Source organism: Lontra canadensis, unplaced genomic scaffold (assembly GCF_010015895.1).
Source record: "Lontra canadensis isolate GAN:19392208 unplaced genomic scaffold, GSC_riverotter_1.0 scaffold11, whole genome shotgun sequence".
NCBI classification, from domain to species: Eukaryota; Metazoa; Chordata; class Mammalia; order Carnivora; family Mustelidae; genus Lontra; species Lontra canadensis.
In genome coordinates this window covers 484,317-508,434 of record NW_022631005.1, presented here as the reverse complement: position 1 = coordinate 508,434, position 24,118 = coordinate 484,317, and the positions used below count along the sequence as shown (strand labels likewise).

Sequence of the window (24,118 nt, the reverse complement as noted above, 5' to 3'; positions counted from 1 at the left end):
TTATTTATTTTCAGATTTTATTTATTTGGCAGAGATCACAAGTAGGCAGAGAGGCAGGCAGAGAGGGGGGCTGGAAGCAGGCTCCCAGCTTAGCAGAGAGAAGCTGATGTGGGGCTTGATCCCAGGACCCTGGGATCACAACCTGAGCCGAAGGCAGAGGCTTTAACCTACTGAGTCACCCAGGCATTCCCACCTTCTACTTTAAAAAAAAAATTTTTTTTTAAGTAATCTCTACACCCAGTGTGGGGCTCGAACTCAAGACCCCAAGATCAAGAGTTGCATGCTCTACTGATGGAGCTAGCCAGGTGCCCCCTCATCTTACACTTTTATGTTATGAAGGTGGCTTCTTTACTTAAACCTCATGAGCCAACTCTGCCAGCTTCCAACTTTTCTTCTGCAGCTTCCTCCTCCTCTCAGCCTTCTTAAAATTAAGGAGAGTTAGGGCCTTAGTCTGGATTAGGTTTTACTTCAAGGGAATGTTGTAGCTGGTTTGATCTATTCAGACCACTACAAGTTTTAGTTGTAAGGCTGTTTCATTTATCTTTTGCGTGTTCACTAAAATAGCACTTTTGATTTCCATCAAGAAGTTTACCTTTGCATTCACAGCTTGGCTATCTGTTTGGTCCAAGAGGCCTAGATTTTGGCCTGTCTCGGCTTTCAACATGCCTTCCTCACTAAACGTAATCATTTCCAGCTTTTGGTTTAATGTGAGAGATGTGCCCCTCCTCCTTTCCCTTGAACATTTACATGCCATTGTAGGGTCATTAATTGGTCTAGTTTCAATACTGTTGTGTCTCAAGACAACACAGGGAGGCAGAAAGGGAGAGAGATGGAGGAGCTGGTAAGTGAAACAGTTAGAATTTACAGAACACTTACCAGTTAAGTTTGCTGTCTTGTGTGGGTGTAGTTCCTGGCACCCTAAAACAATTGTAATAGTAACATCAAAGATCACTGATCGCAAGTCACCATAACAAATATAGTAAGAGTGAAGAAGCTTGAAATGTGCAAGAATTACCAAAAGGAGACACAAAGGCATGAAGTGAGCAAATGCTGCTGGGAAAAAAATGGCACCAATAGAATTGTTCCATGCAGTGAAGATTGCCAAAAACCTTCAGTTTATAAAAAATGAACTGTCTGTGAGGCATAGTAAAGTGAAGCTCAATAAAATAAGATACGCCTGTGTAAGAAATACATATACAGTAACAAGGTGGGGTAGCAGTGGTAAAAGAGGTCTTTACATCTCTGTGTTTCAAGTTAGCAAAAAAAGTACTGTTTAATGTGTTTCAAAGTCCTTAATCTTAACACTGCATGCATAAAACATAAGCTGTATAGGCCAGGCCAGGTATAGCTTGCTAGCTTAATCTTCTTGCCTTTCTCTTGAAGTGAAGACCAGAAGTCCATCTTGCTGTTTTCTAGGGTGTTAGTTCCTGGTCTTTTGTGAGCAACTGCTAAAATAAGAACACAACACTCTGTAGGAAAATCTGAAGCCCTACTTAAAAATATACATTTCCTTGAAAAACAATTTGCAGAAATTTATCTCTGCCTAGAAAATATGAACCTTTACACAGAGACATTTGTCCTTTGAACTGCTGCTCCATTTATAGTCCTTATTTTACATTTGTATAGCTAAATATCCCGTTCAGGTCCCTTTCCCTTTAAGGAACAGTCTGTGTAAAACAGAATTTTGATGCCAGCTTTGAAATGAGAGTCTTTCCAGCTTCTAGTATTCTCATCAGAGTTTTAAACCTGAAGACTGTTTCAGCAGCCTTATTCAAGGTAAAGTGCATTCCTTCTTTTCAACAGTCTGCAATAGGGACATCTCCAAGTTCATACACAGCCTAATAATGAGAGTTCAGTCCTTAAATAATGGTAGAGGAAAGTCTACTTTCCCTTTTAATCTTGTTCCAGGATGACTGCCTTTTCCTAATGGAATTGGTAACTTGGTTTTCTGCCAGGTTTTTTACCCAGACCCACTTGGGCACTCCATTACTTACATAGTGGTCCTGTGTTAATCGTTTCTGAGTTTTGTGGACTGCATATGTGGGTTTATCCTCTCAAACTACAACTTACTTAGGTTGTTTCTTTGCTCTTGCATTGTTATTCTGATCTTCAGATTTCTCTCTCTTTTCTCTGTCACCTACAGATTGGCCTTTTATATTTAGAGAAGTTCTTTATGAACACTGGTCTTGCTCCTTGGCCACTGGCAGGACTTTCTGCTTTTGAAAGCTCCCTTCAGTGGACTGCTAAGACATTTCTACAAGGTATCCAATTATCTTACATTTTAAGGTGAGGTGTATGATGACAGAAATGTTGACTGGTATTCGTTTTCTTCATTATAGATGCTCCAGTTTTTAACTAAGCATATGATGAAATTAAGAATTTATTTCTCAGCCTGGTATAGCTGTTACATTCTGGTGTATGGAATGTAAATAGAAGTTTCCTGTGAGTTGTTGGAAGTAGCAGGCTATTGCTCATCTCATTCTCTTTCCTGCTATCTGATCAACAGATGCTATGGTTAGACCTTAAGCACTTATTTTAAACCATGAAGGGGACACCACATAATTGAGGATGGCAAAACAACAAAATAGAAGGAGCCTATGATCATGATTTGGGATTTGGGATTACATGTGCTTTTATGTGAGAGAAATTAACTTCTGAATCATTTAAGCCATTGTTTTGAGTTTTCTGTCACTCATAGCTGAACCCAATCCAGCTGAAATAGGTATTAAAAAATCAAGCTGTTTCCAAGTGAAAAGCATATGAACTGGGTCCCCTGGATGGTATGCTACAGCCCTGACATAAGAAAAAATTTTTATCTCTAAATAAAAAGTGGAAGAAAAAAAAATATATATATATCATCTCCACTCAGAATTTTGATGATCAGATTCAGCACTGCCATTTCACCTATTATGTATGACTACCCCCCCCGCCCCCCATTAAAAGCTTCATTTTTCTCCTTTCACCAAGATTCCATTGCTCTACTTCCATCTTTGAAGCTGTTATGCCTCTAGGTAGCATTTTGCTAGGAGTTACAGGTGACCACAGGATAAACATCTTCCTGGAGCGTTGAAACTTTTAGAGGGAACCTTAATTTTTATATCAGAAAATAATGGTATAAAAGACAAACTTGACATACATTTTTAAAGTAAATACTTAAAAACATTTTTGTGTCAGAGTTCGACTGCATGAGCCTATTTCCTCAGATCTCACAGAGTAAGGTGTTCAGTCTCTTTGCTGCCTCTCCTTTGTCCTAGGGATACTCAGATGGAAGCTTGAGAAGCACTGCTTACTTGATTAGAGCTAAGCGATTCCTGGCAGCGGTGAATAAAGCTCATGGCCCACCAGTTAGAAAGGTAAGATGCAAAATGCAAAAATGTTTTTAAAATTTTTTTTATTTTTTTTAATTTTCCAGTTGTCTCTCAAATATTACTGAATTCAGCAGGTGCTTCCAGATTGTATCCTCAGGGTGCTAGTGTCCTACCATATTGATAGTGTTTAGTAGGAAAAAAAAATTGGAGGTTTAGTAAATTTGGAAATGTTCTTTTGGAGCTACAGTGCATATCCACAAAGAAAAGCACACGAAGACTTAACATTAAATTGTTTAATTTTTTTTTTTTTGAAAGATTTTATGTATTTGTCAGAGAGCACAGTAGGGATAAAGGCAGACAGAAGGAAAAGCAGGCTCCCTACTAAGCAAGGAGCCTGATGAGGGACTCCTAGGAGCTTGGGATTGTGATCTGAGCTGAAGGCAGACACTTAACTGACTGAGCTACCCAGGTACCTACCCAGGTTGTTTAATTTTAATTCAGAGCCTCCTAAACTTACCCGACTAGGGAATTCTCTATAGCAAAGGGATCCCCATATGAAATTCCCAATTCTTCTAGGATTTTATACATGATAGTAACAAGAATTACTCCTTGAGGGGCGCCTGGGTGGCTCAGTGGGTTAAAGCCTCTGTCTTGGGCTCAAGTCATGATCCCAGAGTCCTGGGATCAAGCCCCGAATCAGGCTCTCTGCTCGGCAGGGAGCCTGCTTCCTCCTCTCTCTCTTTGCCTGCCTCTCTGCCTACTTGTGATCTCTGTCAAATAAATAAATAAAATCTTAAAAAAAAAAAATTACTCGTTGAAGTATATTCTTTCTTTTTTTTAAGTACCCAATATGGGGCTTAAACTCAGGACCCCAAGATCTAGAGTCACGTGCTCTACCTACTGAGCCAGCCCCGAAGTATTTTCTGTAGTCCAGAAATATCTTGGATAAAAAATATTGCCCATTTGAAGGCTGTACATGGTAACTGAAATATCAACATTTATTTGCTTTTGTATTGAGTTAAATCAACAAAATTTAGTTCCATGATTATTCACACTGATCGTAAACATTAATAGGAAGTTATACAGTCCTCAAATACACCTTTATTGAAAATCTTCACAGTGTGGTGATGTTAAAGTTATAAAATACGGTGGTTTCTCGTTCTAAGCCATTTTAGAGTTTGGGGATATAGCTTCTAAAAATGGAAGCCATTTATAGTTTGGGGATTTAGCTTCTAAAAATGGAAGGAAAATTTTGGTAAATTAAATGTGATCTGGCATACAAAATCTTTCAAAACTGGTAGTCTAGTGATAGACTTTGTCAGATATATCAAGATATACAAGCAGATTGATTGGCCTGTGCTGTTACATCTGAATCTGAAGGTTCAGATCAAAAGAGAAACCATGTATAAATGTACAGCTACTCTAATTTGGACAAAATTTAGAAAATAAATATGTATGTATAATGTATTTGAAAAATAAATTTTTTTTTGAAAATAATTTTTTTTTTAAAGATTTATTTATTTGACAGACGGAGATCACAAGTAGGCAGAGAGGCAGGCAGAGAGAGAGGAGGAAGCAGGCTCCCTGCTGAGCAGAGAGCCTGATGTGGGGCTTGATCCCAGGACTCTGGGATCATGACCTGAGCCGAAGGCAGAGGCTTTAACCCACTGAGCCACCCAGGTGCCCCTTGAAAAGGTAATTTTTAAGCAGGAAACTTTTTAAGGAGGAAAGTAAGGCAAACTTTTTCTTGCACACTGATATATATATAATATATATATGTTAAATAATTTTTGAGCTGCTTGACCAACTTAAATGTTCAAATCCTCATTTGGTTAGAATTGTTTTCCATAAAATGTAATTCCAGGGGCACCTGGGTGGCTCAGTCAGTTAAGTGTTCAACTTTTGATTTCAGCTCAGGTCATGCTCTCAGGGTTACGAGATCAAGCCCTGTGTCATGCTCTGCACTTAGTGGGGAGTCTGCTTCTTCCTCTCCCCCCACCCCCCACGACTTTTTCATCCTCCCTCCCTCTCTCCCTGTGCCCTTCCCCCTACATGTGTGTGTTCCCACCCCCTCAAAAGTAAATAAATCTTTTTGAAAAAATGTAAATTCCATGAGGGCACGGACTGTGTCTGTATCATTGTACCCTTAAGTGCAGCACAATTTCTGTCTTCCTGCATGTACTCAATACATATTTATTGACTAAAATGACTAAGTAAGTGAGTGATCTGAATTTCAGGGTAGAGAGAATAGATGGAGGTTGAGCAGTTACTAAGATGGGTAGGTGGGAAATGAGTGCATTCTAGGCTGAGATAGAGCAGATTAAAAGCCTGCATGAAACTAGAGCCAAGGGATTAAGAAGTAGCATAAGACTGGGCTAGAAGGCAGGGGTCAGTCCATATGCAATGGTCTGGAGGCAGTATTATGGATTTGAGGCCTTATCCTAAACATTTATTTTTGTAACTGGTCCTTTCCTCTCATTTTGATGGGTACTGCTGGTGTGCAAGTCATTCTCTTTTCTGAATTTAGCAGTAGTTTGTACTGACTTTCTTATGCATAGTGTTGCCCTTTAATCCATCCTCCATACTTCTGTTAGGTCTTGCAGAAATTCCCCTTTGATTATCTAGTTCATCATCATAAAATCTTTACATTTTTTTACAGCAGAATTAAGCACACTTATTCTTTAAAGGGCCAGATAGTGGGTATTTTAGACTTTATAGGGGTCACATATGGTCTCTGTTGCTTATTCTCCTGCCACCCCCGCCCATTTAAAAATGTGAAAAACTTGCTTGGCTCAACATTTTGGCACAGGCCTATATTTATAACCTCCTAGTGGCAGTGGGATGGGGTTGGTGAGGGCGGAATCCAAACTCCTTGCCAGGGTTTGCTTCTCTTTCTGGCCTTATCTCTCTTCCCTTCAACCTTATATACACATGCTTCAGCCATCAGAAATTCCTAAAGATCCCTCAGTGTACTCTGCTTCATTGTGATTCTACACTTTTGCTGTCTTCTCTGCTGAAAACATCATCCTTCGCTGATGCCTCTACCGTTGTGACTGTACTCAGGCACTACTTCTTCAATAGTAGCCTTCCCAGACCCTCTCTCCACATTTGGCCATGTACTTTTCTTAGTTAGGGGTTAGAAACTTAGCCAAATGAATTCAGGTTTTTTTTTTTAAAAAAAGAGCTCATACTCAGAATACAGAAGACTTGCATGATTCAGTCACAGAAAGCATAGTCAGGCATTACAGAAACTACTTTCCTTCTTGGCTGCATGGTTTCTCATCTCCGTTTTTCTGTGCCTACCCTCTTCTGGGTTTCATTAATTTCCTAACAGTATGAATAGGATAGTAAATGTCTACCAGTCTGGAGTATGATTTGGAATCTCTGCTGCCCACCTCTGTTTGGCTGATTTTTTTTCTTTTTACAAATTTTCTGAAGAGGTAATCTGATTGGCTTTGCTTAGGTGTCTTCCCTGGTTCACCTGAGGCAAGTATGTTAGGGTCATGGATATTATAGGATTGTCCTTCACTGGTAATCTGGCTCTCCCAAGGAGAGTGTTGGTGCTGAGGAGAGATGACCAGCTCCATAATCTTAATCTCCCATGTTCACATAGTGCCTGTGTATATCTTTATTATTATATGTATATCACTGAATTATACTTGTTTGTCCTTACTAATCTGATTTTGAGGGCAAGGACCATATCTCTTATTCTTAATATGGCATAAGGTACAAAATAGGCAGATAATTTCCAAATGCATTTTATAAAGTAGTTGTATTAGAAATTTTGGGGAATGCTGTGCATTGTACCTAACATCTAGTATTATCCATTTTTAGAAACCTTTGAAACTTGAGTAAATGCTTTTACAATAAGAAATTATAACATTTATAGTCCTGCGGCTAACTAGAGAATCAGTAAAATTAACATTTTAGAATTCACAGATTTTTGGGGTGCCTGACTGGCCCAGTCAGAAGAGCATTCTGCTTTTGATCTCGGACTTGTGAATTCGAGCCCATGTAGGGTGTAGAGATCACTTAAATTAAAAAAATTTAAAATATTTTTTTAATTAAAAAAAGACTCTAGAAATTTTTGAAGTTAATCACCAGAAACTGACTTGCTCCCTCCCATTTTTTTAAAGATTTTGTTTTTAAGTAATCTCCACCTGACATGGGGCTCAGACTCACAACCCTGAGGCCAAGAGTCACATGTTTCACTGACCGAGCCAGCCAAGCATCCTTCTCCTTCCCAATTTTAAAGCTTCATTTACCCACCCTATTTTCTATGAAGTAAGTTGGTTTCTTTCTTTCTTGTTTTTGATGAAGATTAAAGAAAAGCCAGGTATTTTTATCAGCTGACTCATTTAAATGATACTATTCCCATGCCATTTTGAATTCTGTTATTAATGACCTAAAGGATCATCTTGCTTTGACACATTCCATATTAAAAAAAGGAACTAGTACGACAGATAATTTTCTGATACTATCTGAGTTTTTATTCAGGTAATTGGTAATTGTTCCATCGTGGTTCTCTTTGCTCTTAACCTTGCAGTATAAAAGTGATTTTTCTACTCTTTCACATCCCATAATATGAAAGTTGTAAACCAGAAACAAGCAGAGAATCGTTAGAGAATCCATGTTTTGTAGTATTTTTCTCATAACTACTCCTAAACACTACATGACACTAATTATACAGTGGGTATATAGTACATTATTATAGTGCAAATAACTATAATTTAAACCCCTTCTGTAAGTTTTTCCATTTTTAATTTTTTAGTTCAGGAGCTTTTAAGAGTGAGTTGCCAGCAAGATGTCCCATTATACCAAATACTTTATTTTTTACAAGAAGACATTTTCCTATACAATATAGCCCTGAAAATCAGTAAGTTAACATTGATATATTGCTATCATCTAATCTGCAAATCACATTTAAATTTTGCCAGTTGTTCCAATAATGTCCTTTTATAACAAAAAAATTCTGTCTAGAATTCCATTGGAGTTAGTTGTCATGTCTCACTCATCTTTTTTAATCTGAAATAGTTCTTCAGTCTTTCCATAGGTTTGATGACTTGGGCACCTTAGAAGATGAAAGACTAGTTATTTTGAAGCGTTTACCTCAATTTGAGGTCGTGTAATATTTTACATGATTAGATTGAGATTTTTTATGTTTTTGACATGACTTCATAGAAGTGATGCTGGGCATCCTGTTGGAGGACATGATACTGGTTTTCCTTATTTCTGATTTTGTTAACTTGAATCATTTGAGTAAGTTGATACTTGCCAGACTTTTGTAATTAAAATATATTTTATCAGGAGATATTTTGGAGGATATAAATATTCTGTCTTACCGAATGTTGAATTTATTCTTTTATATAGGTGTGGATTAATAGAATCCTATTTTATTCACAATATGATCCATTACTGTCATTATTTACTTTGATTCTGAAATTGTTTCAGATTTGACTACATTATAGCCAAATTCATAACCAAGTCCTTCTTTATTTTCTTGGAAAAGATATTCAAGGCCCATCCTGTACTTGCCCTACGATAGCCCTGGAACCAGACAATTCCTGAAGGAGTCCAGGTTCCTTTCGGTAAAGAATGGTATTTAGACGTCAAGATCTGGGTGCCTCGTAGATGTATTGCTTTGAAGGTATCCATGTTCTCAGGCCCTCAGTAGACACAGCTAGGGAAATATATGAACATATATACAGATATATACATACATATTATCATCTATACCTTCATATCTCTGTTGCTGTACCTTTATATCTCTTTTGAAAGTTAGGAATTCACACCAATATCTCCAATTTTCATCTGATTACCAAGATTCATTCTGTATAATTACCTTCACCTCTAGTGTGAATTTACCTTTACCCATTACATCCTTGATATATCTGTGTATTCTGTCAATCTCTATGTGTGTATATAATGAATCACCTGTTGCTACCATGCCCACTCCTCCTCATCATGTAGATGTTCTCCATCTTGGGCCCTGGTATACTATGCTGGACTGGTACCACTTCTGTCACTCACCTCATATGGTTGACTCCTCCTACTTCCCCAGCTACTCTCCATATGCAGGGACAGTTTTCTCTCTCTGCCTCAGCTGTGACACTCTGGACTGTCTGCTTCCCAATAGCCTGTCTAGGCTGCTTTTCATTAAGACATCCTTATATATGTTTTTTATGGAGGCTTGACTTTGTATTTTAAGTTATAAGAAATGGTTTGCTAGTTAATTTCTTCCATTTTCTTCTATTCATTTTTCCTTGAAATGTTCTTCTTTACTATTTTCTTATAGGCATCTCATATTATGTATGATTTTATTTTAGAGGAAATCTGTTGAATAATTCTAAAAGTCCTAAAGGGTCTTTCTACACTACTTTTCTTTTATTTATTTATTTATTTATTTATTTTTATTTTTTTATTTTTTAAAGGTTTTTTATTTTTATTTTTATTTGACAGAGATCACAAGTAGGCAGAGAGGCAGGTAGAGAGAGAGGAAGGGAAGCAGGCTCCCTGCTGAGCAGAGAGCCCGATGCTGCGGGGCTCAATCCCAGGACCCTGGGATCATGACCTGGGCCAAAAGCAGAGGCTTTAACCCACTGAGCCACCCAGGTGCCCCTATTTATTTATTTTATTTTATTATTATTTTTTTTTAAACACTACTTTTCTTTTAGATGTGGTTTACATAAAGTTTCTATATGGTTGGTAGTCATAGAATAGCAAGATATAAGAGTTGATATACATAGTGTATAGCAAGGCATACCAGCTGGCAGGCACAGTATAGCATTAAAAATGTTCCTGACCCATTTTTTTAACCTTGAGTAAGTTGCCCTTTGGTACCTCATTTGTGAAGGTTAGGTAGTTGGGACTAGATCAAGAATCAGTAAGGTACATGATCATAAATCCATGTGCTAAGAAAGAAAGCCTATGATCTGTATTCAAGAGAGAATTTTGGACTGAGATTTTGTTTTTTAAGAATGGGCAAAGGAAGCACTTCACAGAACTACAAATGATTATATATGAAAAAGTTTAACCTTATTAGTATATCAAGATACGCAATTCTAAAATTAAGGACTTTTTTCACTAATCTGACAAAAAATGTTAAATAATATTCATTGTGGGGGCGCCTGGGTGGCTCAATGGGTTGGGCCTCTGCCTTCGGCTGGGGTCATGATCCCAGGATCCTGGAATCGAACCCCGCATCTGGCCCTCTGCTCAGCAGGGAGCCTGCTCCCCTCTCTCTCTCCATCTGCCTCTCTGCCTACTTGTGATCTCTCTCTCTGTCGGATAAATAAATAAAATCTAAAAAAAAAAAAAAAATTCATTGTGGGTGCCTGGGTGACTCATTGGGTTAAGCCTCTGCCTTTGGCTCAGGTGATGGTCTCAGGGTCCTGGGATCGAGCCCCACATCGGGCTCTCTGCTCAGCAGGGAGCCTGCTTCCCCCTCTGCCTGCCTCTCTGCCTACTTGTGATTTCTGTCTGTCAAATAAATAAAATCTTTAAACAATAATAATAACAATATTCATTGTCGGTATGGGTGTTGAGAAATGAGGTCATTACTACTGGTAAAGTAGAAATCAATATTACATATGCGAGGGCAGTTAACAATGTAAATCAAAAGTGTTATAAATATCCCTTCACTGGGACATAGTAATTTTGTTCTTGTTGTTTTTGTTTTTCATTGCCTTTTTGTTTTTTGTTTTTTTAATTTAGCAGAAATTTTACTTCTAAGCTTATCAAAGATTATTACAAACACAAAATATTCTTTTAAAAGTGTACCAAATTAAAGCCACATCATCAAAGTAAAATGTTTGTGGCATTTAGAATTTATTTAGGTTGGGGTACCTGGGTGGCACAGTTGGTTAAGTGTCCAACTCTTAATTTCTGCTCAGGTCATGATCGCAGGGTGGTGGAATCCGTGCTCAACATAGAGTCTGCCTGAGATTCTCCCTCCCTTTTCTGCCCTTCCCACTTGTGGGTTCTCTCTCTCTCTCTCAAATAAATAAATAACTCTTTTTAAAAGTTCATTTAGGTTGTAGTATTTTCACATTTAATTTTTAATCATTTGCAGTGTTCTGAAAATCACATTTAAACATTTTTTTAAAGATATGAAATAATGTATATTTATTTTTTTTAAGTACAATCACAGCTATAAAGTAGAGAAATTTAAAGAAGACAAAGACCAAATCTGTTTCATACACAGGATTGGGCATTCTTTTTTTTTTTTTTTTTTTGATTTTTTTTTTTTTTTTCATTTATTTGACAGACAGATCACAAGTAGGCAGAGAGGCAGGCAGAGAGAGACAGGAGGAGGAGGCAGGCCACCCGCCGAGCAGAGAGCCCGATGCGGGACTCGATCCCAGGACCCCGAGATCATGACCTGAGCCGAAGGCAGAGGCTTTAACCACTGAGCCACCCAGGCGCCCCAGGATTGGGCATTCTAATACACAATATGACATGAATCTTTCCAAACAAGTTTGCTAACAAACAGCTCCCATGTTTAGTGTTAAAACTAAAGCATTCTTAATTGTACTACTGGGTATTTACCCCAAAGATACAGATGTAGTGAAAAGAAGGGCCATCTGTACCCCAATGTTTATAGCAGCAATGGCCACGGTCGCCAAACTGTGGAAAGAACCAAGATGTCCTTCATTGGATGAATGGATAAGGAAGATGTGGTCCATATATACACCATGGAGTATTATGCCTGCATCAGAAAGGATGAATACCCAAGTTTTGTAGCAACATGGACGGGACTGGAAGAGATTATGCTGAGCAAAATAAGTCAAGCAGAGAGAGTCAATTATCTTATGGTTTCACTTATTTGTGGAGCATAACAAATAGCATGGGGGATAAGGGGAGATGGAGAGGAGAAGGGAGTTGAGGGAAATTGGAAGGGGAGGTGAACCATGAGAGACTATGGACTCTGAAAAACAATCTGAGGGTTTTGAAGGGGGCGGGGTGGGAGGTTGGGGGAGCCAGGTGGTGGGCATTAGGGAGGGCACGTATTGCATGGAGCACTGGGTGTGGTACGAAAACAATGAATTCTGTTACACTGAAAAGAAATTAAAAAAAAAAAATCTAATTATAATCTGGACTATAAGTCAAAGAATGGAGAGCAAAGAATGAAATTTAAAATATAAAACAGAGAAAAATAAAAAATAAAGCAGTCTTCTCATTTAGAAAAATCAAGACATCATTTTAGTAATAAAGCCTATTCTTTCTTTAAAGATTTTATTATTATTATTATTTTTTTTAAGATTTTTATTTATTTATTTGACAGAGAGAGAACACAAGTAGGCAGAGAGGCAGACAGACAGAGAGGAAGGGGAAGCAGGCTCCCTGCCAAGCAGAGAGCCCGATGCGGGGCTCGATCCTAGGACCCTGGGATCATGACCTGAGCCGAAGGCAGAGGCTTAACCCACTGAGCCACCCAGGCACCCCTAAAGATTTTATTATTTGAGGAAGAGAGAGAGTAAAGTGAGTGAGAACACAAGTTGGGGAGTGGGGGAGCAGCAGAGGGAGAGGGAGAAGTAGACTGCCCACTGAAGAGAGAGCCTGATGTGGGACTCAGTCCCAGGACCCCGGGATCATGATCTGAGCTGAAGGCAGACGCTTAACTGACTGAGCCACCCAGGTGCCCCAGTAAAGCCTGTTCTTCCCTCAGTTTTAAAATGCTTGTTGCTTGTCTTCCAGTTATCATAAGATCTCTCTGATATGAGGAATTTGAGAGGGAGAGTGGGGGGTTGTGGGAGGTTGTGGGGAGCAGGGAAGGGAAAAATGAAACAGGATGGGATCGGGAGGGAGACAAACCATAAGAGACTCAATCTCACAAAACAAACTGAGCCTTGCTGGGGGTGGGGTGGGTAGGGATAGGGTGTTTGGGTTATGGACATTGGGGAGGGTATGTGTTGTGGTGAGTGCTATGCAATGTGTAAGCCTGATGATTCACAGACCTGTACCCCTGGAGGAAATAATACATTATATGTTAATAATAAAAAACTAGGGGCGCCTGGGTGGCTCAGTGGTTAAAGCCTCTGCCTTCGGCTCGGGTCATGATCCCAGGGTCCTGGGATCGAGCCTCGCATCGGGCTCTCTGCTCAGCAGGGAGCCTGCCTCCTCCTCCTCTTTCTCTCTGCCTGCCTCTCTGCCTACTTGTGATCTGTCTAAAAAATAAATAAATAAATAAAAATAAAATAAAATAAAATGCTTGTCTTCATTTAGAAACTGTAAATTTATGAGAAAAATTATTTTTCTGATATAGAAATCCCTGGGACAACAAATTACAAAATATTCCATTTTTTAATGAACAAAAGTGTTTTCCCTCCCAAAATGTAAACATCTAGCAAATAAAACAAACATTGTGTTTCAGATAGAGAAACACTAGTAATTTGCTTATGGAAGAGTTGTATTTGGTGGTAACATTTTTGTCTGTCTTAAATATAAAAGCACTTTAACAAAAGAACCAGGCCATTATTATTTAAGGTCTATTCCTCCACCCAGTTTCCTTATCTGAATAGAAACTCATCAGTTTCTGTAGAATTTTGGCTATAGGAATAGACCACAGGAAAAGTCTGAAATACCTAGAAGTCATTTGCCTGGAGAAAAGTGTTTTCTTAAGATTTGGAAGTAGTCATTCATCACTTTGTACTTAAATGCATTCCTCAGCAAACATCTTCCCTACAAGCCTTTAGAAAAAGCGCGGGGTGGGGCACCTGGGCGGCTCAGTGGGTTAAAGCCTCTGCCTTCGTCTCAGGTCATGATTCCAGGGTCCTGGGATCCAGCCCCACATCGGGCTCTCTGCTCAGCAGGGAGCCTGCTTCCTCCTCTCTCTGCCTGCCTCTCTGCCTACTTTTGATCTCTGTCAAATAAATAAAATATTTAAAAAAATAATAATAAAGCATGGGATCGGGCTTCTGGAAAGGGTTGCTTCTAGCTGGAGCACTTACAAGCAGGATATTCTTGCAGGCATTCCGCATGCAGTACTGCTGAAGCTCCGTAGACACCTTGGATACCTTGGTCCCCTCCATGCCTGCCTCCAGCTTGACATGTTCCATCGAGCCACTGCTGCAGGGCATTTACACTGGCTCTAGAAAACATGGCAGAGGTGCTGGGCTCCTTGACCTAGTAATTTCATTTCATTTCTAGAAATTCCTCCTATGAATTTTTTTTTTTTTTTAAGATTTTATTTATTCAGGGGCACCTGGGCGCCTCAATGGGTTAAAGCCTCTGCCTTCAGCTCAGGTCATGATCCCAGGGTCCTAGGATTGAGCCCCACATCTGGCTCTCTGCTCAGTGGGGAGCCTGCTTCCCCCTCTCTCTCTGCCTGCCTCTCTGCATACTTGTGATCTCTCTCTGTCAAATAAATAACTAAAAATAGTTAGAAAAAAAGATTTTATTATTTTAATAGGGAGAGATCACAAGTAGGCAGAAAGGCAGGCAGAGAGAGAAGGGGAAGCAGACTCCCTGCTGAGCAGAGAGCCTGATATGGGGCTCAATCCCAGGACCCTGAGGTCATGACCTGAGCTGAAGGCCGAGGCTTAACCCACTGAGCCACCCAGGCGCTCTGCCTCCTGTGAAAATTATTATAGATATTGCACATAGATTCATTATCAAGAATATTAGCTGATGATAAAAATCTAATAATAGTGGTTTAAGCAAAAAAAAAAAAATCCACTAATAAAGAATTAGTGAAAATATGCCATAACCTATATGATGGAATACTATATAGCCGTTAAAAGTTACATCTAATGTTTAATAATATTACTATTTAATAATGTGGCAGGATTTAGGTAATTGTATTTTAAAGAAGGCTGTAACCCTGCCTTTACAATTTGTAAAGCTGTGTATCCCTGTACATTAGTAAGACTGGAATATGTACTCTGTGGATTGCTGAACAGTAAGTAGTGATATTTTAGGTGAATTTTATTTTTTCTTTTTGCTTTTCTGTATTTTTATGGGAGCAAATTTAAAGTTCCTTACTATGTCTTAGTTCAGTAGATAAAGTTCAGTTCATATTATCAAATAACGGTGACCACCTTCTGAACCCCAGGCTTCTACCTTAAAGGTTTTTTAGAATTATGTAAGACTCATCATTTATATATTAGGATACCTAATATTGGAAATTGCCGTGGCTATGTTGTAACAAAATTCAAAGTATACCAACTTTCAAAGTATACCTTAAGTTTGGGGTTCTAAAATAAAATTCGTAAGAGCAATAAAATAGAGAAACATTTTGGGGGGACCATGTACATGCAGTTGTCTTAGGAACCTGGAAAGAAGTCTGCACTGCATGTTTGATTAGCTTACGTGAACTCCCTCACAATCCTGAAAGCTTCTTGAAAGCAGGTACCTATCTTAGTTCACCACTACATCCCTGGCATCTGGCAGGGTGCCAAACCCAAAGTGTACACTCAAATATTTGTTGGTTGAAAGAAGAAAAGAGGGAACTCGGATGGCACTGTATCATTGTATCATGGGGGCAAGAAAGATAAAGGACTATTAGAAGAAGAGTTAAAACTGAGATTAGAGAAACGAAAGGATGTTTAAATTTTGTCTAGAATCCCGTTGTGTATTCTTTATGACAGTGATTCTCCTACCAGTGTAGGTTTGGATGTTTGCCAGAGAATGGTGTGGTATATTAACAATTCTCTATAGTCATCAAATTCTCCAATAACTTAGAGTTTAACAAAGCCTCCTTTCCCCTATAAGCATATTTCCAACTTTGGTGTAAAAGGGAGATGATCCTCCGGGCACCTGGGTGGTTCAGTCTGTTAAGCATCTGCCTTTAGTTCAGGTCATGATCCCAGGAGACTGGGATAGAGCCCTGCATCAGGCTGCCTGCTCAGCAGGGAGTCTGCTTCTCCTCCCTCCGCCCTCCCCCGACTTGTGCTCTCTCTGAAATAAATAAAATCTATATTTAAAAAAGAGATAAGCCTAGCTGTAGAGGCTTGAGATTCAGTTTAAGGAAAAGATAGTATTTAGGCCTCCTAAAACACCATCATTTATGTCTCAGGGTCCTTCAGCTGTTGTATTTATAACTACTTGAGCTAGGTTTTAGAAAATAATAAGGAATGGGAATTTTTGTTGGTTGGCTAGGAAATAGGCTGATATGTAGGTAAGGAACTTCTTTTGTAGTGAATGGGAGCAGTTATAATGGTGAGGATTAGGAAAGATGAGAGAGAAAAGGGTACCACGGGCTCATTCCCTTAGAAAGCATTTCTGGAACTCTCAGTTTAGTTCCTGCACTACCTGTGTATTCTCATAGTGTGTTAACTTTTATTCTTACCAAAGGAATTGAAACTTTATTTCCATAGTCCTCTTTTCTTCTGCTAGATTAAAAGTCTCTCAAGTACAGAAACTCTTTTTTCATCTTTGTGTCTTGGGATATATTTGGTGTTTAAATGTTTCTTCAACTTAACTGAATTTAAATTTTGCTTTGATTTTTCATAGCAATGTAAACTGTATTTTATTAGTTTTAGAAGAGTTTTTTGAGGTCGACTAAATTTATTTGAGTTGTTCATATCATACGGCTATTTATTCATTCCTTAATATTTAAGGAGTAAATGCTGCTGTGAGGTAGGCACTGTTTTAGGTAGTTAACCCAAAGATAAATTCCTTGCCCTCATTAAGCTCACATTCTATGGGTAATGACAGAAACATAACTTTTATAGATTCCCTTTGGATTATTTTAGTGTTCTCTTCCCTCTTCTCACAGACCGCATGATAAAGTTGGATGTGAATGGAGGACTAGAACCCTACCAGATACGAGTTTTGCCTGGAAACCAAGGAAAAAACTTCCTTCTGTCTGCTATACCAAATCACCCATAACTCAAATGCTCAGAACTGTGGCTATTCATGCATTCCCCCACAGGAATTGTCCAGTTTTTCTGAGCAATACATTCTTGATAACCACATTTACAAGCAAAATTATGAAAAATAATTTTTTTCTCTATTCATCAGTGTCTTATTTGCATAAGCATATAGTTACTCTTCACCACTGGAGTTTCAGTGAATGTAAGATGAGGTATTTGCAGAATTATTTATTATTACTATTTTTTCAGCAATCTCCACACCCAGCATAGGTTTAGAAGTTGTAACCCTGAGATCAAGAATCACATGCTCTTCCAGCTGAGCCAACCAGGCCCCCCAAGCAGAGTTTTTAAAGTGGGCCACTGACCTGGATAGTTTCAACATGTTGTACTTGTTCTTAAACTAATACCAGAGATGCATGGGTGGTGAAAGTCAGTTAAGCATCCGACTTGGTTTTGGCGCAGCTCCTGAACTCATCGGTCATTAGATCAAACCCCGTGTCGACTCTGCACTCAGAGGGCGTCTGCTTGGATATTGTCTCCCTCTGCACCTTCTCTCTCTTTCTCTCAAGTCTTTTTTAAAAACCCTAATATCAAATAAATAAGTTATAAGACTGTGGAAGAGGGAGATGCTTACATAGATGAACTATATTATGGGACAAATAGAATTTTGATGAATTAGGCTGAGAACTTGATCATCACTAAGACTGTATTTTAAGAAGTTAAAAACTTTCCAAATAGATATTCTAGAATGCTACATCTCCTCTTTCTCATCAGATTTCCAAAGTCAGGAGTTTTATTCTTTCAATAGCTGCCTTTCAGCCACTGCCCTAAGGACTGAATTAAATGTTTTTTCTCCTTTTACCCTCTGTGATGGAGTTGGGTATATATATATACCTATGTTTAAGGCATTAATATGGATATTCATATTGTAGGAGCAGTATTCTTCCCTCTTATAAAGATTCTTAAGTGTGACAGGATTTGGGGGCACCTGGGTGGCTCAGTCGGTTAAGCATCTGCCTTCAGCTCAGGTCATGATCCCAGGGTCCTGGGATCAAGCCCTGCATCGGGCTCCCTGCTTGTCGGGAAGCCTGCTTCTCCCTCTCCCATTGCTTGTGTTCCCTCTCTTGCTGTGTCTCTCTCTGTCAAATAATTTTTTTTTTTTTAAAGTGACAGGGTTTGGGGTTGACAGTAGTCCAAAGAATAAAATTATTCAGGTGTTTTTATTTCCTGTGTTTCAAGCAGTGTTTAGAAAACTATTTTTAACAGTGTGAAACCACTTTTTTTTTTTTTTCAGTATCCTTGCCATGAAAAAGAGGACGTGATAAGTTGTTCAACTTATGAAATTCAAGTTACATGTGAATTCTGCCAGGTATGTATGCAGTATTTGGTATTTTTACCAGTTTTTCATATTTTAGATCATAAAAATTTTTATAGTCCTTTCTTGATAAATATTTCAGTATTTCTTCTGATAATTAAAAAGAACCCCACTTATCCAGAATATTAGTTTAGCAGCTAGTCCTATTATGTCTTTTTTTTTTTTTTAAGATTTTATTTATTCATTTGAGAGGGCACAAACAGGGGAAGGGGCAAAGGGAGAGGGAGAAGCAGACCCCCTGCCAAGCAAGGAGGCCTATGCGGGGCTCAATCCCAGGACCCCAAGATCATGACCTAAAGGCGGACACTTAACTGACTGATCTGCCCAGGCACCCACTATTATGTCTTTAAATCATCAAACAGAACATCAAGATGTGCCTAACTATGACAAACATAAATATATTTTAGGGTTTGATTTCTAGAGTTCCAAATAATACTAGTCCCATGGGATGTTCTATGAAAAAGCATTTTGAATTGCAAATGGATGTGGCTAAAATGCCATATTCTAGGTGCTTCTCCAGTCATTTCACTTGAATGTACTAAGGCTCTGAAAATTCCTATGAAAGAAAAAGTACTCCAGCATTTCCCAAATCTGTTGGATTACATATGTTTTTTCTATAATAGCTATTGTCATCCCTGTTGAAAATGCTGTGGGAAACATTGCTTTGAATGGTTAACAAGCTAATGTTGAAAAAGGAATAATGTTTCCAGATTTTTAATTGAGTCAAATACAAAACAAAATTTAAAACCTACAAGTTGTTGGAAAAAATAATTGGGAACTTTAAGTCTAAATCAGATATAGGAAAATAATCTTTACTCAAAAATTTCTTTTTACAGTTATTTTTGTTCAAATCAGGATTCAAAAAGGATTTACATTTGATTAGTATATTTCTTTTTTTTTTTTTTAAAGATTTTATTTATTTATTTGAGAGAGAGTGAGCACATGAACGGCAGGGATAGGCAAAGGGGAGGGAGAGCAGACATCCCTGCTGAGCAGAGAGCCCAGTGTAGGGCTCAATCCTAGGACCCTAGAATCATGACCTGAGCCCAAGGTAGCCCTTTAACCAACTGAACCACACAGGCACCCCTGGTTAGCATATTTATTAAACCTCCTTTAATCTATAGCGGTTTCTCCCTACCTCCTCTCTTTTGTTCTCCATCACATTTATTTGTTGAAGTGACCAGTTCTTTGTCCTATAGAATTTGGGTGACTGCATCCAGATAGTTTTGACAGGTTTCTCCTGTATTCCCTGTATTTCCTGTAGCAAATCTAGAGATGCTTGATTAAATTCAGGTTTGACTCCCCATACTGTCCACACACAGACACACACACACACACGCATGCACACCACCCCCCACCCCTGCCCAAGAACACTTTCATGCTCTCTATTGTATCATAATCAGGAGGCACGTAATTTCTAATTGTCCCACTCTTAGTGATGTTAATTTAAGAATGACTTGTGAGTTCATTATCAAGTTCCTGCCACCTTTTTTCCTAAGTTATATGATGTGGCCTAGGTCCGTTATTTCATTGGGTATTAAAGTGGTGATTTTCTATAATTATTTCATTTTTTCTTCACTTAAACTGTCGAACAGGAAAGAATTAGCCTGATAGACCAGATTTCCAAACCTTTTTTTTCTATAGTGTAAAATGCATGTTACATGTATTTGCCTACTCGTTATAAAAAGATGGAAGGGAAATGGGCTAAAAGATCAGTAAAAGTATTTTATTTCACACGAAAATAGAAAAGGTAGTAAGCTTAGTGAAAATCATATAATACTACATTTGAAATTATTCTTTATTTAAAAATCTGTACTGTATGGGCGCCTGAGTAGCTCAGTTGGTTAATCATCTGACTTTGTCTCAGGTCATGATCCCAGGGTCCTGGGATCAATTCCACATCTGGCTCCCTGCTTATTGGGGAATCTGCTTCTCTTTCTGCCCTTACCCCTGCTTGTGCAAGACTTGAGTGCCCTCTCTCAAAAATAAATAAATAAATTTTTAAAAACAAATAAAATAAAAATCTATGCTGTAAAACACTAAGCCATTTCTTAATGTTTATTATAGGCAATACAAGGACCTGTGGAATATGAGTGATGACAAACCCTTTCTATGCACTGCCCCTGGATGTGGCCAGGTAATATATAAATTACTTTAAAGCATTTTGTATGTTCATATTTATTAAAACACTGATGAAAGTTTATGTTATCATTAAAAGGATTCGCCTACAATTTTTGTAAAATTCTGGAGTTAGAATGTAAATTACCCAGAAAAGTTTTGGTAAGCAATTTTTTCTTCAATAGTACAGTTTTTAAAAACAATCTAATATGGAAAGAAAAAGTTAGAAGTCTTAAATGGAAAGGTGGATACCTAGACAAAATCTAGGGCTTAATAGTATCTTTTACTATTTGACTGTTGACGATTTGACCGTTTACCATTTGACAATTACTGGTTGAAAATAATTGTAAATTGCTTAATTGGAAATAAAGTATACATTATCTTATTTGAAAATTATTTTACTTGCTGAACTCTTAACAATATTAACTAATATTTACCTCTGACAGTGTCACTAATGCATTAATGTTCTTAATGTACCTAAGTCTCACATCTTCAGAGCATGTATGAAAGCATTTTCAGAAAATAATCTTTCCACATTGTATCAAAAAGTAGTATTTCAGTGTTTTTAACAGACCATTAATTATTAATCTATTGCTGTTATAATAATTCTAACTTTAAAATAACATAGACACCAAGAAATGAAAGAATAAATTTAATGTGTAGCCAGATTACTGAGTACTTAAATATACCAACTGTAAATCATAAAAAAGCATTAGTGTTTCATTGGTTCTTGTTTTCTTTAGTTGATGTTTTAAATTGACATATAATTGATGTACAGTAAAGTGCACGTACTCACAAAGTCAGTTTCATGTTTTAATATATATATGCTCATGAAATCATCACCATAATTAAGATAGAGAACATACCCATCACCCCAAAAGTTTTGTCATTCCCAGTTGTTACTGCTTCTGCCTTTGTAAAACACTACTCTGCCATATGTCCCTATTGATTAGTTTGCGTTTTCTAGAATTTTATGTAAATAGTCATACAGTATGTACTTTTTGTCTGGCATCTTTTATTCCTTATAATTAATTTGCAATTTCCCCATGTTATGTGAGCAATAGTTAATTCCTTTTTGTTGAGGAGTAATATTTCATTATTACACAATTGTGGACATTGGACTTATTTCCAGTTTTTACTTATTACAAATAAAGGCAGTATAATTATTTGTGTACAAGTCTTTGGTCTGAATGCATGCTTTCTTTTCTCTTGGGTAAATGTGTAGAAATGAAATGGTGGGATTATATGTTAGACATTTACTTTGAAGAAATTGCCAAACTGTTTGCCAAAATGAAAGCACCACTTTACATTTCCACCAAGAGTGTATAAGAGTCTTGTGCCATTTCTTTGTCTACATTTGGTGTTGTCAGTCTTCTAATTTTAGCCATTTTTCACTGTGTGTATACTGATGTATCATGTGGTTTTAATTTACATTTCTTTGATGAGAATATGAGCACTTGTTCATGTGCTTGTTGGTCATTTGCATTATTTTTTGTGACGTATCTTTTCAAATCTTTTGCTGTTTTTAAAAGTCAGGTTGTCTTTCTTTTAATTGCTAACTTGTAGTTCTTTATATATCCTGGATACCAGTCCATCGTCAAGTTTCTCCCAAGTCATTTGTTTGCATCTAAATTTTCATGATAAAAGCTTTTGCTCAACTGATCGTTCTAATTTTAATGAAGTCTAATGTGTTAATTTTTTCTCTTTTTATGGCTGTTGCTTTCTGTGACTTATCTAAGAAATCTTTGCCTACCTTTAAGTCACAAAGGCATTCTCCTTTGTTCTTTCTGAAAGCTTGTTTTTTCATTTAGGCCTGTGTTTCCATCTTGAATTACTTCTTGCATATGTATATACTGGTATGAAGTAGGATTTGAAGCTCACTTTTTTTTCCCATGTGGTTTTTCAGATATTCCAGCATCATTTGTTGAAAAGACTTTTCTTTCTCCATTAATTTGCTTCAGCTCCTTTATTGAAAATCAAAGTGTGGTATAAATGCAGGTTTCTTTCTGAGCTTTCTACTCTGTTCTTCCATCAGTCTGTCAGCTTTTATGCTAGTACCACAATGTCTTGATTACTCTAGCTTTACAATAATGCTTCCAGTCAGGTAAGGTAAGTTCACCAATTTAGTTCTTTTTGAGATTTTTCTGGATAGTCTTTTAATTTTAGTCATTATTTGTGAGGGTATAGTGGTATCTCATTATGATATTAATTTTCATGATATATCTAAAGATGTTGAACCAGGGTAAGGATAGGAAGTTAACCAGGGTTGGTGCTATTTAGATAGGTTTATCAGGGAATGCCCTCTGATAAGATGACATTTGAATTAAGACATGAAAATGTAGGAGCAGACTTCTGGAGGAAGTTTTTTAAACTGAAGGAACAACAAATACAAAGTTTTGAAGGAGGGGATGGGTTTGGGTGTGTTTAGAAGGACAACTGTTGTGGCTAGAGGGTGTAGTGACCAACAAGGATAAGAGTAAAAGATTCTGTCAGGTAGAATAAGAGTCCATGTCCAAGAGGGCTTTGTAGACTGTGATAAAGTGTTTGGGCTTTATTCACAGAGCAATGAAAAACCGTTACTGAGCTAAGAGTGGAAACAGGGAGTAGAGACTGACATCTGTCAGGTGAGAGATAATGGTGGCTTTGTCTAGGTGCTAATAGTGGGCAATATAGAGAAATAGACTGATTTGACATGTATTTTGGAGCTATATTAGATACTCATTTTTTTCTATAAATTTAAGAAAGCTAAAAAAACTGTACTTCCCAGAATTTTTTGTGAATAGTATTTCCTAGGAAATTGACAGTTCAAAAAAAAAATGATTTTAGAGGGGCACCTGGGTGGCTCAGTGGGTTTAAGCCTCTGCCTTTGGCTCAGGTCATAGTCTCAGGGTCCTGGGATCAAGCCCCGCACCAGGCTTTCTGCTCAGCGGGAAGCCTGCTTCCCCCTCTCCCTCTGCCTGCCTCTCTGCTTACTTGTAATCTCTCTCTGTCAAATAAATAAAATCTTTAAAAAAAAAAAAAGGAATTGATTTTAGAAGCACCAATTTGGTGGCGGTATTTTTTTGTCAAAAGTATTGCTATTATTCCAAATTTGAATTTTACCTTTAATGCACTTAAATTTCCTAATTTTAAATTTAAAATCCAAATTTTAAATTTTAATTTCCAAATTTTAAATTTTTTAAAACATGTTTTGTTAGTGTTATTTTGGAGAGAGACCTATAAAATTAGTGCAAAGAATTTTAACTGTTTCTTCTTGCTATTAAAAGTGTTTTTATATGCCTCAGTCACTATTAGGTATTTCACAGAAAGAGTTCTGTTGCATTATTTTAAAGTAATGTTCCATTGAATTTGATAAAAGAGACAAAGTGAGATAATTTAGTGAAAGATTAATTTAACATTGTAACGCTTCTATTTTATTTGTTAATATCTTTGCTTTTGGTGATGCCTTTCGTTGAAAATTATTTCTTAGGTAGAATGTTTGCATCATAAGCTGTTTTACAAAG

At 37.6% G+C, this 24,118-nt stretch overlaps 1 protein-coding gene across 8 annotated transcripts in view; it reads left to right on the top strand.

Annotated features, from left to right (window-relative positions):
- The window catches only part of ATF2 (activating transcription factor 2), an 83,465-nt gene that overhangs the window by 12,403 nt on the left and 46,944 nt on the right, over positions 1–24,118 (top strand). For 5 of the 8 annotated variants that reach the window (XM_032855943.1, XM_032855938.1, XM_032855944.1 and 2 more), the window contains exons 2-5: positions 2,144–2,286; positions 3,255–3,353; positions 18,417–18,491; positions 20,565–20,634. In XM_032855943.1, coding sequence (XP_032711834.1) covers positions 20,610–20,634 — 25 coding nt within the window. In that variant the 5' untranslated portion in view covers positions 2,144–2,286; positions 3,255–3,353; positions 18,417–18,491; positions 20,565–20,609. The remainder of the gene's footprint in view (positions 1–2,143; positions 2,287–3,254; positions 3,354–18,416; positions 18,492–20,564; positions 20,635–24,118) is intronic. The other 3 variants (XM_032855939.1, XM_032855940.1, XM_032855941.1) reach the window with 3 other exon arrangements.